Here is an 18,560-nt window from a genome sequence, read left to right as displayed (position 1 = left end):
TTCTTGTGTTGAGGAATTCAATTTGCCATATCCCATTGTTAGCATCAGCTGTTCTGCAGTGGATGAGTATAATGTGCAACTTTCATTGTTTTTTGCTTTGTTGGAAAGCTTTGAGACTACTGAACAATACTGCATAATTGCATTTTTTGCAGCCAAAAGGAGCACTGGAAAATGCCTTAAAAGGACACGCAAACAACATTCGAATGATTCATAACCAGCAAGTCGTTCCGCTAGAGCAAGCTATGGTAAAATATTAAAGGAATATTAAAACATATTTGTAGAAAATATGAATCTCTAAATCTCTTAAATACAGTTTAGAAAGCTGGATTTTTGCTATTATATAAGCACAGATCGCACTTGCATTGTGTCAGTGAAGAGTAACCTGGTTAAAGTATGTGTTTAGTAAACATTTTTCCTAGTTAAAATACTACTACTTTATAATGTTGTCTAAAATCATGACCTTTTTCTTCCCCATTGTTTTTCTGTGTCTATTTGTGATCATATATGAATAAAAGGGGAAGCAAGGGAGAACTTTACAAAATTCTAATCCTAAATCACTGATTTTCTTTTTTGCTTACCATTTGTCTTCAGTAATAAAAGCAGTTACCACTTTCACATTTTATTTCGTGGAGTTAGCAATCACCTACCAGTATTAGAATTGGAAACTTCTGACAGTAGTATTTAGAGCCAAAGAAAAATCTTTTCTATTGGTGCTATAAAAGATGTGAAAGGGCTGCTTCTGCCTGATTTTGCCAGGCAGTGATTTGTATAGTATCAAGCTGTGAATCTCATACATGCTGGTTGTTGCTTTTTCCTCTATGTAACATGAAGACTTTCAGTTTGTCCTAGCATCTGATACAGTATTTCTACCCCTATCAAAGCCCTCTTGCAGAAAAGCATTGGATCTTCTGTTCCACTCTGATTCTATGCTATTCTTTCCTAATTAACTCCTAATTATTCTCATCTCTTTTTCTTTTTACAAAACTGACTGTCAAGAAATATGTTAAAGCTAGGGTAAGTGCTTTTTTCCTTCTGAAATTGCACAATACAGAATTCTGAATGCTTGTTCTGGTTTTAACTGTTCTCTCTTCCCTCCAGATAAATCTTACTCAGTTTATTGCTACTAACTTTAGTTAAATCTGAAGTCTTCCAGTACACAATTCATAACTACTTAGTGCTGTCAGTGAAGTACTGATTCAACGATTAAAACCACAATATATTAGTTTTAATACAACTGTTGTTACTATATATAATTTGATATGTTGTATTAGAAACAAAATAATCTATAGAAGATCAAAGCATGCATATATAATGTTAAAACAGGTGGGCTGTTACCTGTAGTAATGGCTTGAATTTCCCCCCTGCTTCCTTTCTAATAGAGCACTTTAAATCAGAGCATTAGGTTACTGAAGAGGACATCGTCTGAACTTATGGTAAGCTTTTCTTTCTGGCAACAGGAACATTTTTATGTGTTTTAAATCCATCCGCCACATATGCAGGGCATATATTTTGAGTACAGCTTTTTCTATTTCTAGCTGTTCTGTTATTGGAAGAGATTGTAATCTATTGACGTAGTAACAGGGATTTAGATATCTTTTCTGCACAGCATTTTCTACCCTGGCTTTTCCTTCCTTATAGAGGAGAGAAGGAAGAAAAAAAAAAAAAAAAGACCGTTTGGGATATTTTTTGAAGTATGAATTGTAAACTTAATTGTCATGTGATAAAATAGACTTCAGTACAGTTCCATATATTGTGTTATTCATGTTCCTAAAAATGTAGTTGTTTTTTATAGAATCCTTAAATACAAAACTTAGGGGGAACAACTGAGAAACAAAATACAAAAATACAACTGAGAAAAGAGATCTTTGTGATTCACATCCTTAATGACCTCGTCTGATGTCCAGCTCCCACTGGGGCCTGTTTTGTTAGCATTGTACTCGTTACCTTCCTGCTTCTGCAGCATCAGCCTTGCTGTGGGAACCTAGAGGCTTCCCCAGAGCTGCCCATGTTTCCCTTCTAAGTAGCAGCTAGCGCCTGCACCACAATGAGACCAGCTGCCTTCACGCTCTGCCAGACTCAGGAGAATAAGCAACTGGATGGTTACTTTTCTGGCAGCAGAGCTTTCTGTCGCCACCAGCCTGCCTTGGCTCTGGTAGCAAGAATCCAGCCACACTAGCTAGCACTGAAGAGTCATAGTCACAACAGCTTGATGGGCCATACCTACTTCAGTTCTTCCCATTAAGGTTTTCACCCATCGACAGCAGCAGACCAGCTAGATTTCTTTTAGAATCTGTGATTTGAACCTGGATGGGGAGGTAAGAAGCCATGAAATAAGGTGTTGATAAGAAAAGGAAATGTTTGATCCTTAAGTATATTTAAGAAATGTCTCTAGAGTTTCAGGCTGTATGTACATTATCCTTTGTGTGTGTTCTTTGAAAGACTTTATGGGGTTGTACATATATTGAAGTGTCTCAATCCTTTTGGATATTGATTAGCAGCATATTCTAGCTGTATAGAATGATACTCTAGTAATCAGGAGTTGTGATAGTATATGGCCCACTGTTTTCTTCCTGTGCGCTGTGTGTGCCTGTAGTGTATATACATACATTGATGAAAGTATTTCCATACTTAAGGAAAGGAAAGACAATGGAAGAGAAAGCTGATCTAGTATATAAATTAGTTACCTAGGTTCCAGGAAAAGATACTATTCGTAACCACTGATACCTTCCTTTTTTAGTAGTGAGAAAATTTTGTGAGATGATCATGAATCCTTAAACAAGCTCATGTTCTGTCTGGAATTGCATGTTTTGTCAGGTTTCAACAGGACAGTGACTCTGGTTTATCAAGAGAATAGGCTCCCGACAATGACTGCAGAGCCATTATAACAGCCTGAGAGGCATTTATTTATATTAAACACTGTCTCTTCCTCTCCAGGTTAAGGTGAAAAATGTAATTAGCGCTGTTAATGCTGCTCAGTTTCTCATAAATAACAACGCTTCTCAAGTTATTGTCCAGGTAAGCTCTACTTGATTAAAGTACATTAATTTATGATGTCATGGAGATAGAGGTTCTCTTACTTTAGTTCGCTTACTTTTGTCTGTTCCTAGGAGACAAAAAAGTACATGGATACCATAGTTGGCTACTTTGAGCAATACATTGAGTGGGTCAAGGAGTCGGTAAGGTGCATTTACTTCATAGAGAGAAGCTGCATTTAAAAAAAAACATAAAAAAGCTAAATAATAATAATAATAATAAAAATGTTACTTTGATAGTATGTTTTATAGTTTCAGTTTGTAAGATATTTGTTCTTATTATGAAGGGGAAAACTTGTCTTCTATAAACAGTATTGTTGTCTTTGAAGTAGAGTAGAAATGATGAGTTGTGTTCATTGGAATTAAATGCAAATATAACATAGTATCATTTTTCTAGGGCTAGCCTGAAATCTACCATTGGTCCTAATATTGCACTGAGCCTTACCCTGCTTAGTTCAAATTGATGTCATTAGCATCTTACTTTATTTGTCTTTCTTCAGCTGCAGCCTTTGAGAAAATAAGCTGATGTTTTAAAGATGATCAGTTGATAGCATATCCCACTGGAATTTATTTTGAATTTGGGTAGGGTGAGAGATAACAATTTAGTAAACAGTATCTGTAACTGTAAGCAAGTTTTGAGATTTGTATTATATTCTGTTAGATACTCCAAACTGTATTTTTTTTTAATCTGTCTTTCAGATTGCCATGGAGGTAGCAGCATGCAAGCCTATTGCCAATGTGATAGATACAGCAGTAGATATTTTTTTATGCAGCTATATAACTGATTCTGTGGTAAGAAATATTTTCTGTTACTCAGAATTGGGACATCAAGTGGGAAATTCTTTGAACATAAATCTGCATTTAATTATTCTGGCTAGACTATTCTGAAGTATGATAATAAAGTATCACATCCAAAGTTACGCGAGGAAAAAATGTTCTGATCTGGATCTAGTCCAAAGCCAAACCAGTGCTGGACTTGTTTTAGGTTCCCATTAAACTTAGGTTTCTATTAGCAACAATTCTGTAAAATTAACTGTTCTTAACTAAATTTCTTCCAACTTGAATTGGAAAGTAAATACAGTACTACTGGTTTGGAATAAAAATTCTGGACAGGGTGGGTTTCAGTTTGATTTCTTGATTCTGAACCACCTTGAAATGGAAAAGCATAAAGAACTGAAGTTTCAGCTGTAACCATTTCTAACTTAAGGGAATGGGGCGGGGGCAGGAGGTGAGTGAGAAATACCAAGGAAAAATTTTCTCAGGTATCTTTCCTGGACTCTAGAAAACCTGAATGAGGTTTTTATCACTTGACTTGTAGCAGACAGATCTTGATTCATTCCTGTACAGTGGAGACTTTGAGCATGACTGGTAGCAGTATATAAGGGTAATAGTGGCTTTTTCATCTTGCCAAAAGAGCTTGGAAAAAGGACAGCATGTATTAAAAATGGGATAAGAAACCACCTAAAACATCTCCTAGCTATTATTTAGCTTTATGGCATTTTTAGCCAGGTCCTAATCATGCCAGCAGTAAATGCATGTAATCAATCAAAGCCAAAGCACTCTAACCTTGATAATGCTTAACCATGAAATGCTTAACCTTGATGATGCCTAACCATGAATACCTCCTAACCTGCCGTTGATTATCTCATATGTTACAGAGCTTCTGTTCTCCTTTGTGTAGCCACTAACCATCTGGTGGAAGATGGACCACAATTTTCCTGATGATAGAACTTAGCTGAGTCACTTACAAGTCAAAATGCCTCCAGCCAATACAAATCAAATCTGAAAAATCATCATTTAAACACCTGGTGATAACTCAGTTCAACTGTATGATAATGAAATTAGTTACACAAACAGGCTGCAGTTAGCAAGTTTAAAAGTACCTTGAAAAAGTGCTGGAAACTCAGATTTTGACAAGAACCACAAGACAGACAAATACTTCAAAATATCAAGAACGGAAAAAGAAATAATGTGGCTAGAAAATTAATGCTGAGACACAAAATTACTTTCTTGCCCAAGGCTTGACTACGTTGAAATAACTTTAGGGCACTATGGCTGCGTAGCTTTTAGCAACTTCGGACATATTCCTGTTTGGTTACATTTGTAAGATGGTGGTGTTCTTACTTTAGTTCACACTGACAGTGGAGATTGCTTAACGTGCCCTGTTCCACATTAGTACAAGGAGCCTCAGATAGTCCACAAGACCAGTGCCACTAATTTCTACTGTGTTCTTCAAGTAACAATGCTTAGAATATCAAGTAAGGATTCAGTACTTTTCTGATAAATTTTCTCTGTGATCTTTTTTTCCTGGATTTTGCTGTGTTACAGAATACCTTCTGGTTTGGTTTGGGAGGCTCTTCAATATTTTTAATTCCTGCCATAATTTTTGCTGTAAAACTCTCCAAATACTATCGTAGAATGGATACAGAGGATGTGTATGATGAGTAAGTATGTATTCCTAAGTAAGCTAAATTGCAAATGGATTGAAATGTTTTTTCTAGTATTTCACATGAAGGCACTATAATCCTTAACCTTCTGGGCTGTCAGATTAGAACTGCATGTGCTTGTGAAATACTGCAGGTTTGGGTTGACGCCTGCAAAGTGCTTCATGCAGGTGGGCTTTGGTTGCCTTGACTTGCTATGATTCTGTGCAGATATTGCCAGCTCTGACTTTGAGAAACTTATTTCAGAATGAGATCTTCAGAGCTTTGTGTACAGCATTTATATAAATATCTTCCAAATGTGCAAATGATTAGCTTTGCTAAGTAACCTGTTAAGGTGAATTATGCCTGCTTTGTAATCTCCTTGAATTAATAATTTACTTTCTTACTGTCTTAGTTATTCCTAACCAGTCTTTCCTTTTTCAATTGCAGTTCCTCTGTCTCAGGGACTTGGCATTTTACTTTATGATAACTGTTCTTACATATTTTCCTATCAGTTTTGTTTTTACTGTTTCTTTTCTTGTCTTTGTTTTGCTCATTCATTGTTCAGTTAGCCTGTGCACTGCATTTCTCAGATTTCATACTGGTCATTTTTCATTACACGTTCACAAGTCAGTAGAGCAGAAACAGGCATGTACAGCTAAAATTACTCACTTATTAGTGTCTAGTTAATTACTCCTCCTTTTCTGTGTTTTTTAGTGTTGAAACTATACCCATGAAAACGTAAGACATTTTTGCTGGTATTTGTTAAAATTACTTTATTCAGGTGGGAGGGTTTATATTTTTAATGTAACTTGTTACTTCAAGAGAGGTAACATGTTCTGTTTCACCAGACTTTATAGATAATCTTAGAATATCCAGCTCAAAAAGAATAGCTAATTAATTAATTAATTTTTGGAGAGTATAAAAGTATTAAAAATGTAAAATTATAATTATGCTGTAACTCCTGAGTGTTACAAAGGAAAAGTTAAATTCTATTGTACAGACACATTTTATCTTTGCATATAATACTATCATCCATGTACATGTCTTAGAAGCCATAGTGTACATAGTGCATCTTATAGTTAACATGGTCTTTCTTGGTGTATTTATTTTATTACAGTACGGAAAATGGTAATAATGGTTATCATAAAGAGCATTTATATGGTATACACAATCCTGTTTTTACAAGGTAAACCAAGTCTGAAACTGCATGCCTTCATGGGTCCTTACTTCATTTACTATATTAATAACCTATCCAATTTTCTGCACGTTTTAAAGTGAATCACTTCATTATCTATTTATGGGGTTTTTGCATGATTACTCACTGTAGAAAATGCTGTATGATTTATATTTCTTAAATATTTTTTACATAACAGCAGATACTGTAGTAATTTCCAGCAACTTAACAAAGCAATCCCCTAAATTTGATCTTAAAATCCAGGTAATTAGGTATTTATCTAGGACAGTGGGTGGTCCTAAATTGATAAAAAACATATTAAAATACTCTGATAGCAGTTGAAAGTGATAGGATGGGATGCATTCCTACTCCTGAGTTGTTTTATTTTTTAGATGGTGAGAAGAGCTTTTCCTGTGCAAAAGGCAGGTGATCCAGGGAATGCAGAAAACATGAACAGAGAAAATGGGTGTTCCTGCTAACGTAGCATCACAAAACAAGAAATTCAAGTTGTGTTTAAAAAGGAGGAGATTTGGGTTCTTTTCTGTCTCTACAACTCCTGTGCTGTAAAACCTTAGCTACTTGTGAGACTTTGAGTTTCCATGGGGGTAACATAGGATGTCCTACAACTTCAATATTTGAGTTTGCAAAATATCCAAGTTCCTTAAGGAAGGATCTAATTTATGATTGAAATGTGTAGCTCACTGTGCCTTAACTTGCAACTTCATGACTGAAAGTATAGGTTGAGTATTGGCAGAGAAGTAAGATATCACCATTCTTTCAGTAATAGGTAAATAGCAAGAGAGCTCAAAGTTTGGAAGTCTTGCCGGATTTTATGGCTGGATTAGTTGTATAGTATTATTTATTAGAACCGTATTTTACAATAATTATTTACTGACCAAATCCTGATTCCACATTTCCTTCTGAAGGAAGTATTTATATATAATGATGTTTTTAGTGATATTTATGGTCACAATTGCTATGGTCTGTTCTGCAAATTAAGGGTACTCCCTAAATTAACCTACCTGTTTAATTCAAAAGTACTCTGCACTGGCATATCTAAGGACTCTTAGTTTTAAGGACTTCTGATATTTTACATGAGAGGAAACTAATAATTGCCCAGGCCTTAGAAGTCCCTTTCTGATCTTTGAATCTTTGGTATGATTGTTAATACTCTTCAGGTTCATAGCATGTTTTCTGTGATATTTCAGTGATTGATGAATAGTTTAATACAGTGTTCCTGAATAAGCTAAAAATTACTAACATACAATAATCTTTTAAACAAAGACCTACAAGTTCAGTCCTGGCTTCCTTTTCCTAAATTTTAAGTTACTCAAAATGGCCTTCCATAATAAAAAGTAAGGATTCAGTTTGAAGCAATGCTGTCTTCTGATGTGCTAACTGAGATAATTTGAAAAACTGCTAATTATGAGATACATGCTTTGAATTTCTCAGTCTGGCATTCCCATAGCAATAGAGTCTTGTTTTTAATTTTCATTTCAGCAAACTCTTCGCTTTTATGCTATCCTTGCTTTTTCTCATTTGCTGCAAATTATTTTGGGAGATACTTTGAGAAAAATGACTTTGTATAGATCTCTGTACACCTGTACTTTTTGCAGGTGTAAAGAATCCCATAGGGTGTTTTTTTGTCCTTCAAAATGAGCTGGATTATTTTGCTGGAAAGAGATGCAAATATCTTTCTTTATAAATATAAGATATGTAAACACAAGTGTGAGGTCTATATGAGGTATATTTATATTTGTATAGCTATCTCACACAGGTGTTTTTATATACATGTTGAAGATACAAATATCCTCAAATGCAGCCACCATTTTTGTGAGAGCAGAGTTGGAGGCGGGATTAAGTTCTCAAAGGAGTGGTGTGTTGAATAGGTAATGCAAGCATTTGTTTCTATCGTGAAACAAAGATAACCAGAAAGGCTGGTGGAGAAAACCATGAATCTATTTCCTCTTGTTTGAAAAATTCTTGATTAAATGGGTAAAAGCTTGAGAACAGTTTGTGCCAACTGAGCTTGTCTCACCTTAGTAGACACGGTATTTCTGTTCCATTTGTGGGCAAAAGAAAATGATGGTTTTGGTTTGTGTTTTTTCTTGTATAGCTCTGTGGAACAGTGGTAACACATACTGGAAACATTAAGGGGTAAGTAATAAGCTTTTAAAGTCAATTCTAGGTTTATTACTATTATTTTTAAGAAGGCTGCTCTGCTTTCTGTAACATGAGTGCTGTAAGGTTTAAAAATAAAAAAAAAAATTATTGAACCATATTGATGTTCATATGAAAATCTATGCCTTCATTCTGCTTAAATTACATAATAATTCTGTCTTCATCAAGTTTTCCTGAATTGTTTTTGTGATTATTTCCAGGCTATATAAATGAGGCTCAAGATTCTTCTACGGGAATACATCATTATTCTTCCAAGTGTATTGGCTATTTGCATTCATCTTCCAAATCCTGAGCCACTTGTTTTATGTCACCCGTACTGTAAATCCCAAATGTACTATTGAATGTTATGCCATAAACTACTGTACAGAATATTTTGTGGTCAGGGCACTGCCTCTCAAATACCACTGTTCAAGGCTTGAATTAAAATGTTTTTTGTTTTTTACTTTTTTACACTGGGCTTTCTACCTTATATCACAGTATATAAATTAATTAGATTAACAGCCTTTGCATAGCAATCCTCTGACAGTTGGTCAAGTTCTTAAATTGTTGATTTGTGTTAAATACAATACATAAACGTTTACATAAAGATACATTTTTGTATACAGAGACTTTTGTATATACATTTTTCTTAAAACTTGTGTTTAGTTAAGATTTTAATATTGTATAATACTCTTCACAGATGAATTTACCAGCATGATCAGTGTTGCTATTTGGTGCTCTTGAATGACCACTTTGGACTAAATTTGAAGTGTAATGGGATCCACAGTGTCTCTTTGTGTCTCTGAAAAGTTCAGTTGCAATTTTGTTTTCTCCCTCTTTTTTTAATTATTTAATATTTAGTGGGTTTTGCAGTATAGACCTAAAAGTGACTTTTTGGAGAAGTTTGTTTTGAAACTCTTTGGGTGGGAGGGTTGGGAGTGTGCGTGATGCGTAATATAGCGAAAAAGCTAAGCTGTCTAGAGTTCAGTAGTACTCAAAAAGAGCATGAGAGACGTCATATGTTGGTGATTTTTAGAATGCTTTACATTCTCTGTCTCCCTTTTCCTCATTCACACTCACTTTTGTAATGTCCTTAATAGTATCACTGTTAAGCTGTGGCTCTTTCAGGGGGCAGTGATAATATTTTTGCTAAATAATTTCAAAATATGATTTCCAATATTGAAATTCAAATGTGTTTAGCAATTGGAGTTAACTTTTGTACTATTAAGAGTTACTGCCTTGAATTTAGGCATACAGTTGCGTTGCTGAATTAGTTAACAGCAGAATTCATCAACAAGACCAAAAGTATCTATGTTACTAGTATAAAACCTTTTGGCAGGTGAAGTAATTGGGTACATTGATCTAAAATAGTGTCTCTTCATATATCAGTATTGTTAACTTTGTTTCCAGCAAAGTTCATTGGCCTGAAGTAGGGATAATCCTGTAAATCATTCATATAATTTTAAGGAAATACTGAAAAGTGATACCAGTCTTTGATCTGGAATAACCTTAAGTTTTTCATTTTTAGGTCATAAATGGAAACATTTCTAATTGACAGTATGTAGCATATGTGTATATGTAATGTTCAGAACTGCAGATTTTTAAAAGTTTCTATTTTTAATTTGAGAAAATGTTCCCAGTTCATTTAAATAAAAAAGAACTTGCTTAACTACCTGACATTTGATTCTCAATTGTTTTGTTATGTAGACCTGACTCAGAAGAGTTGCACTGAGTTAAAATCTTATGAAAATGAATTTTTTTACCCTGATTAAAAATTTCTGCTATATTTGACTTTTGTTGATGACTTTAGCTTAAGCAACCTAAGAGACCAAGAATTGGAGCAGGAAGGACTGAAAGAACATTGACTGTGGGTGAGGGAGCTTCCGACTTCCACAAAGGATGTGATTTATGCAAAGATGGTAGGATTCAAGCTAATGAGTTGTGGAGGATATCCACATACCCTGCAAGTGCTCAAGGTGGTGTTTCTGTAGTAGGGACAGCAGAATTAAATGTTTGCCAGTTCTTCAGCTCCCATAGTTCACTGCTGGCATCCTAGCTTAACTTGTAAAAGGACAATTGTTTTCCACTGATATGACAAACCCTGAGCTGTTTCATCTGAAGTGCAGGCAGAGAGAGGACACAAATGTCAGATGGGAGTGAGACAAACGCTTGGCAGTAACATATTAACTGTAATACATAAATATACCAGAGTTCTTGAGTCCAAGCTTTGGTATTTGTCCTTATCCTTGTAGTGTGATTTGTTTTCATGATTACACTTTAAAAACTTTCAGAACTGGTATAAAGTAACTTTTAAGTTGTTTTGAACTCTTTAACAATTGTTAGAACAAGAGAGAGAAATGCCTTTAGTTTCTAATCTAGGAACTGTCAATGCTGTCGTGCATAACCAAGTGTGAATAATATATTTGTTTGTCAAATATTAGGAGGTCTTAGAGTGCTTGCAGTAGGGATTTGAAATCCTTGAAATGAAGTGTGAGGTGGGCAACAAGATTCTTCTGTCTAGCTGGGTGACAGGTGAGAAGACTCCTCAGAAAACAACAGAAGAGAGAATTGTAAATCTTAAGTAGGCATGTACCATTGCTTTTTCTCCCAAGACTTGACAGGAGAGCCACACCACTGTGCTTTGAAAGAGACAGGCAGGAGGATCAAATGACAAGAAGCTAGAAATGAGACCTCTACTAAAAATGTTATTAAATAGTCTTAGAGAGGGGATGAAAAGAAAACAACGTTGTTCTCTCTGTCAAATGATATTTAGTCATGGGGAACTTCATGATACGTTCACTGGAAGAACAAGGTTCAGGCTACTCAGAATGGCTGTTCCAGGTAGCTCTGTCTTCAAGCAGGCAGCTCTTAGACTAGCTGAGGTGCCACAGCAGCTAGGGACTCTATTGTCAAGTATTAGACAAGCATTTTTTTGCAATTTTATTTTTTTGTTCTGCCTCACTGTTTGTTGAATGTTTTTGCCTTGGTATTTTCTTTAGTGACACCTTTTGAGTGGCTAGGTATACAGAATGGTATTGTATTCCATTATGTATGGCCATTCTTAAGCCTAGGGTTTCTAGCACCTCACAGTTATTCAAGCATACCTAAATACTACGATACGCCTTCCAGAAGCTGTTCAGGTCAGGCTGGGTGTAGCATACACATCTTCAAAAGAAGTGCCTAGTGGGGTCTTACTAGCCAGAACAGTACTGTGGCTTGCAACAGCATGGGAGGGATTTTTCCTTATGATCTCCTGAATGCCAAGGGAGTTACCATGATTTTCCTTAGCTCTACTTTTAGTTACTGCAGCGGAAACTGCTAGTACAGGATTCTGCACTAAAATATTTCTATTCTCTTGCCTTTGTTTTATGGCGTTTTTACAGCTCATTTATTATCAACAGGAAAATAGCTATTTAAACAAAAAAGTGAAAGGTGATAAAGCACAAATATCTGTCTGACATGCTCTGGGGTCTGTTCCCTGCTGCTGAGACCTATGATAAGCTAGTTCTGTTGTCTTGCTCTGTTGGCTGAAAGTAACCCATGGTGTGACAATGATGATAAAAATTCCAAATGTTTGGTTTATGTTTAGGCCTGTAATACATTATTTTGCTAAAGCTTTATTCCTTATCTTGCTTAAATATTGCAAGTCTAAAAATCTTTCATGGCTCAAAGAATGTGATTCTTCCATGTGTCTCCACTGCGTGTCATGTGCTGACAAAATGAAGTACTAAAGTTGCATCCTTACTGTGCAAATCCACAGAAAACACATTCCACAAATCAGCCTTTATTAGTAGGACAAATTTATAATCATCCAGATGTAGCTGAATAGATTGCTTTGGCACTTCTATCTGTTTTTACTTCAATATGGTCGTACAAGCTCTGGCATGAAGATAGCTATAAAGCAGCTGGAGAATGGAAAATATCTGTTAAAAATCAAATATGACATGTTCATCCTGGATAGGAATGTGCTTCTCAGTTACACAACTATCGTTCTGTATTTAACTGCATTTACAAGATTTGTCTTGTTACCTTCTTGGGGGAGTTCACAGGTTATTCGACACTCCCTCAGGCTATAAATTATGGGTACATGCCTACTGAAGTGTGATTTATTATTTTTATAAAAAAAAAAAAACCAACTTTGCATCCCATGTTTCGCTGGAAAGAGGCTTCTTTGTGCACCAAGCCTTTAAATTGTGAGCAGCCACTTACTGCTTTCACTTTTTGGATCGTGTTGCTCAAGGATCTCAGTCAACTCCTCTCACCATGAAGAGTTTTGCTCTTCTTTTCCTAGTAGTGATCTGTGGCATGGGAGGATTGGGACAGAAGGTGAAGCCAAAGAAAAGAAGCAATGGTGAAGAAATAAATTTTCGGACTAAAACCAAAGATGTTTGCACAATGAGCATGAGTGGGGACGAGGAGATGAAACTTAGAATTGAATGCAGAAGCCAAGGCATGTCCTACTGGTGCGAATTCACTGGCAAGCCATCAGTCTGTCGTGCTTTCAGAAACAATCCAAAGATTTACTGGAATCAGATTGCTGTGGAACTTAGAAAGCTCCCGCATGCTTGTGAATCCACACAAGTGTTGAAGACCACCATGTGCCAAAAGGCTCCCACAGAGGCTCTCATGAAGCAAATAGCTGCTGGTATGGAGCCAGAAGATCTAGCAAACCAGGACAAATCAGTCCAGAAAACTTCCACTTCTATGAGGGGAGCAGGGAAGAGCTCTGTTAAGAAACTAGGGAAACCTCCAATACTGCCTCTTATAAAACCAACCCAACATGGTCAAGGGTCTGAAAATGAAACGGAAGCAATGAAACTGGCACGGGAACATTGCTGGGAATCCCTGCATGGTTTCTGCTCCTACATTATTGGCATCTTTAGAGGTTAAGGATTTTCTTCAGGTAAAACTCCCATCTTGAAGCACAGCAAATATACCTAAGAGTAATCCTGTTGTAGTTTTGTTTTATTTTGATCTTGAGGGTCTCTCAGGGGTGTGGACAGAGGGAGGTTCTAGGCTCAGTCACTGAAATCTAATGTGGCAAAGCCTGTAACTGTGGCTTCTGAAAGGCTGGACAGCCTAAACTCCCAGTGATGGCTACTAGTTCGGGACTCCCTGATGGCCTCCTATGAGGTCTTTAGTATGTACTGAGATGTTTGTCCTATCTGTTATTAATCCTAACTGTTATTAATTCTAACTGTTTGAACTGGGCTTGTTTTTGGCCTTCTGTTATTCCTTCCTTCTTGTGCTGACTTTTGGATTTAAGCCAGCAAAGTAAGATAAAAACAAATGTATCAGATCCAATAACAAATGCATCAGCTAGAACAATTTAAAACTACATTCAGAATATGAGAGGATAAAGCTTGTTCATCAAAACTGCTACTTAATAATTAACCATTTTGATTATAAAAATTAGTTCATAAACAACTTGCAGAAATGAGTAAAATCAAACAGACTGTCTTGGTTTGTGGGTCTGTTTTCTGTAGGGGTGAGAGGGGATTGAATGTCTGGTAAGTCTCAGGTTTTCAGCCAGGATTTAAAAAGTCAAAGCCCTCGCAGAAGTGATTGGTTTTATACCCACTTCCATTTCAGCTCAGCTGGTGACTAAACCTGGCAAACTTTTGACACAAATGGGAATATATGCAGCATGAGCCAGCAAGTGTTCAGGCTGCTAATGATCTTACTTGTGTTTAATATAGCAAAGTGACTAATTTTTTTTCTTTTTTGTTTTGCAGAGCAAAATTTTTACAACTGAAGAAGGGTCCGTGCTGTAGTTTAATAACTTAGATGTAAGAATTTTGGTTTAAAAATTAGTCATCTCTATAAATCTTGTAGCTGTTTTCTCTTTGCACCCCTAAAATGAAACTTTTTAACAGCCCTGAAAAATGCATGAAACTGGAGTGACTGTACTTAAAGTGTTAGAATGAACTAACTGTTCCTAGGTCTGTTAACACACCAAGGTGTACTGCATTTATGTAACCAAGGTTCCACTTTAAGACTGCTGACCTTGAATAGGTTTTTGTGTGTGCTGCTTCACTTCAATGTGTTAAAGATGAAAGCTGTAAATGATGCTACAGTTAGTGCAAACAATAAAAATAAGATTTTTGAAAACATATTCAGTGTGCATTCTTAAAATTTTAAATGGTGCTACTTGTATATAGTCATGGTATTTGATACTTGTTTCTTAAGAGATTGTTGGTAGAATGTGTAAGAGAAGTTACGGGTCTGAGTCATTACTTACCCACTGTGAACATGTTTTCATTAATATTAATATTTTCAATGTTACTACGTTTATATTACAATGATAAGTTTCAGCCAGCAAGGAAAAAAAATTGGAGAAATAAAAGAGTAAAATAAGAATACATTTCTAAACATAGCAGATCAGAAGTGTTCATCTGTGATGCATCTGCAGAGTTCAGAGTTATTAGGATCTGTTAGCGGTAATATTAATGTTTGCATTCAGTAAATATTCTGAAAGGTATCTCGTATCTGTGCACTTGGGCACTTGCATAAATCTCGCCAAAACACAAAGCAAGACCTAATAGCCTGTTGTCAGAGATTACAACACATTTATAGTCAGACTATTTTTTAACAATGATCCCTTTTGTTCCCAAGGGAGCTTCGCAGCAGGGATATAACTGGAAAAACTTTGTACCACAGAAATTAGTAGTGCTCCATATTTGCCATTAAACAGTTTCTGCAAGGCGTTGTTACGTGTAAGTACTTCTCCAGCTTTACTCACGGATTTGTAATTCTCACTTCATAATTCCAGATCATGACTGTCCAAGCGCTAAACTTTGTGCCTTGTACCAAAAAAACTTGAAATAACTTTCTGTCCCCAAACCTCTTGAAATATATGGAAAGGAGTAGCAAGTAATGAACAAGGGATCAGTGCAGAAGGTTGTATGTACAAGGCAGAAATATAGCTTGAATGCTGATTAAAAAAAAAAAATGCAAGCTCAAGCAAGTCTGTATTTTTGTCAGCCATAAATCTAATGTGGTTAATCTTAATTTTGTAACTTCAGTTACCCCTGCCAGCCTCTTGTGCTGTGAGTAAAAAATGTAGTAGTACACCTATTCACTTATTTTTGTCATAGAAATGAAGGTAATTGTTTGATTTGCAAACATTCAAAAGGCATCAAAGTGATATTTGGGAACTATTTGGAAATGTTAAGGGGAGGTTGAGGGTTTTCTTGACATGTGTTTTTAAAATATTTTAAAACTCCTCTTTTGTATGATGCAAAATCCACACTGCAGAGTGAATATTTTGAAGTAGTATCCACTACAACAGTAATGACCTAAAAAATGAGACGATGTCTAGCATTGAGAAGTCTGGGAGAATCAGTCACCTACCACACTGATAGCAGGAGAAAAGAGGAAGTTTCATCAGTTCAGCAAAAGAAAATGTTCCCCTTCCTGCCCTCCTCTGTGTATATGCACTGAGCACAGAAGGCAGCCAAGTTGTCTGACACATTGTAGAACTCTTGATGATACAGTCTAAAATACATGGCCATCGTTGATTCTGCTTAGTAGAGGACAAATGTCATATACACTTGCTAGTGTGCTATTTCCTAGGAAACTTTATCTCATTTCAGTAGAGCAGAGCTCTGCTGCACAGGGCTCTGCTTGGCAGTGTGTTGTCTGGAAGGACCACCTGAAGCTTCACTGTTGAAGTGGAAACTAGAAATCAAATAGCCTTGCACCAAAGGCCCCTCTTTCATGAAATGCTTTTTGTAAAATATCTAGGATCCAAAATATATAATTAAGCACTAAATTTTACAAAAAGGTGAAGATTTCGATACTAAGGTGATGCGTGGCGGAGATTGCATTTCATTAGGCAACACTATGTACCCTCAGCAAGTCAGTGGACTATGATGATCTTGGTTTCAAAATGTTTGAAAATTGGATGTTAACTGAAATACCCCACCTTAGCATAACCGCCATGATTGTATCAGCTACATTACTGTTTAATTGTGTTAAGCACTACAAATGTACAGTTGTGACATTTCAGTCACCTTGGTATGAAAGTGCTATTCATTAATGAAAGGATGAATTGAGTGGTGTTTGTGGTGAGTTTAATGCAATCTTCAGGTACCTTGTGAATGAATGAAACCTGCTGTTTCATTCATTTTAGGTTAACCTGTTAGTCCCCATATACATAAGTACCTCAGGAAATCCGCTCAAGTGGAGATGGAAGTTGTCTTTATTTTCTTGACAGAGGAGCTGCAGGCAAAAATGTTTGTCTGGATTCCTGCAACCAGGGAGACCCCTAATACCCAGGCCTGCTGTTTCTGCTGCTAATTCAGTGCAGTGTGAGGTAGTCCACCTGCTGCAAAATCCTCACATTTAGGTACCTACAGAAACATCATGAGTATTCACTACTTTGACAAGGTAAGCCTCCAAGAAAAGCAAAATTACGCATTTGGAGAACGTGTGTATGAAAGGATGTGTATTTAACATGTATAGTTAAGATCCAGGAAAGACTGGAGTGAGTCTAATGGAGAGCCACTGAGATGGTTGGGACTGGAGCACACTCCTGTGAGGAAAGACCAAGGGAACGGGTATTGTTCAGCCTGGAGAAGCCTTTAGGGGGGACCCAATAGCCGCCTGCATATACATACAAGGAGGCTATAGAGAATACGGAGCTAGGCTCTTGATTGACTTGTGTGATAGGAGAAAAAGAGATCATGGTCACAAATTGATACAGGTGAGGTTCTGACTTGGTGTAAGGAAAAACAGTCACTGTAAGGGGGATAAACACAGGAGCAGGTTCCCCAGAATGGCTCTGAAACGTTTATCAGTGGAGCTTTTCAAGACCAACTGGACAAAGTTTAAGCAACATAGTCTGAATTCACTGTGCCCCTGCTTTGAGCAGGAGGTTGGACTACAAACCTCCCAAGGTGCCTCCTGGTCTGAATGATTCTATGATTTACAGTGGAAACATGGAAGAAAGCTTAAAAGTTCTGGTTATTTAGTAATGAACACCTCTGTTAGCATCTATGTCTCCTTAAAGTGTAAAAAATGCTCATGGATCACCCATTCTAACTGTATCAAATCAAACAAGAGATGATCTTCTTAAGTATGTTCTGATGGCACATCCCATCCTTAAGTCGAATGCATCATCATGGATAACTTCACGTTCAGTGCCTCTGTCTTTTGGTACCTATTTTTATTTAGCCTGGTTTTGACAGCAGAGAAAATTAACAAGAAATTTGGGTGTTAAGGAACACCTAACATCAGGTCTGTTTGCCTTAAAATCAAGTATCTGAAATTAAGAAAATCACCGTTTGCAGTGTGTAGGTTACTTGTGTTAAAGTAGACCAAATCCACATCTCAATAATAATGTTGCTTAGTCTGCCTGTAAATCATCTCAACTATGCAGTAGTGCACTCTGGTGTTTTCTGATAGAATTGTTTAGGTATGCTGTGTGGTCATACTTGCATGGTTTGCAGTCTTACAGTTGCATTCATTATTTCTCAATAGGCGTTGCAGTTCATATGGCATGGGTTTTAGGGACAGAGATCTTCCACAAAAATAAGACGACAAAGGAAAAACTAAAATTTCCCAGAGTTCCCTGTTGCCATTCCTGCTTCTTTAGGAGCTTTATGGTTGTTGATTTCTTTTTTCTGTTTCTCTTGCTGTTACTTTTCCCAATCTCCGCTTTCTTCTCTGAAGACAAGTCATATGCAGAACAGGAGATTTCTTTCGGCTCTCTCTGCTTTTCCCCTTACAAACGAGAATTGCTCTCATCAGACTTCACAGATCATT

At 36.5% G+C, this 18,560-nt stretch overlaps 1 protein-coding gene across 26 annotated transcripts in view; it reads left to right on the top strand.

Annotated features, from left to right (window-relative positions):
- Window positions 1-14,905, top strand: part of PROM1 (prominin 1) — a 75,807-nt gene extending 60,902 nt beyond the window's left edge. For 13 of the 26 annotated variants that reach the window (XM_030009938.1, XM_030009977.1, XM_030010023.1 and 10 more), the window contains 10 exons: window positions 153-245; window positions 988-1,014; window positions 1,380-1,433; window positions 2,935-3,015; window positions 3,108-3,176; window positions 3,732-3,824; window positions 5,361-5,476; window positions 5,906-6,644; window positions 8,749-8,789; window positions 9,014-10,467. In XM_030009938.1, coding sequence (XP_029865798.1) covers window positions 153-245; window positions 988-1,014; window positions 1,380-1,433; window positions 2,935-3,015; window positions 3,108-3,176; window positions 3,732-3,824; window positions 5,361-5,476; window positions 5,906-5,942 — 570 coding nt within the window. In that variant the 3' untranslated portion in view covers window positions 5,943-6,644; window positions 8,749-8,789; window positions 9,014-10,467. Of the gene's footprint in view, window positions 1-152; window positions 246-987; window positions 1,015-1,379; window positions 1,434-2,934; window positions 3,016-3,107; window positions 3,177-3,731; window positions 3,825-5,360; window positions 5,477-5,905; window positions 6,645-8,748; window positions 8,790-9,013; window positions 10,468-14,527 lie in introns of those variants that run through there. The other 13 variants (XM_030010079.1, XM_030010065.1, XM_030010014.1 and 10 more) reach the window with 7 other exon arrangements.
- The last annotated feature ends 3,655 nt before the right edge of the window (window positions 14,906-18,560 follow it).

This window comes from Aquila chrysaetos, chromosome 1 (assembly GCF_900496995.4).
Source record: "Aquila chrysaetos chrysaetos chromosome 1, bAquChr1.4, whole genome shotgun sequence".
Taxonomy (NCBI): Eukaryota; Metazoa; Chordata; class Aves; order Accipitriformes; family Accipitridae; genus Aquila; species Aquila chrysaetos.
This window is presented reverse-complemented; position numbering and strand designations above follow the sequence as displayed.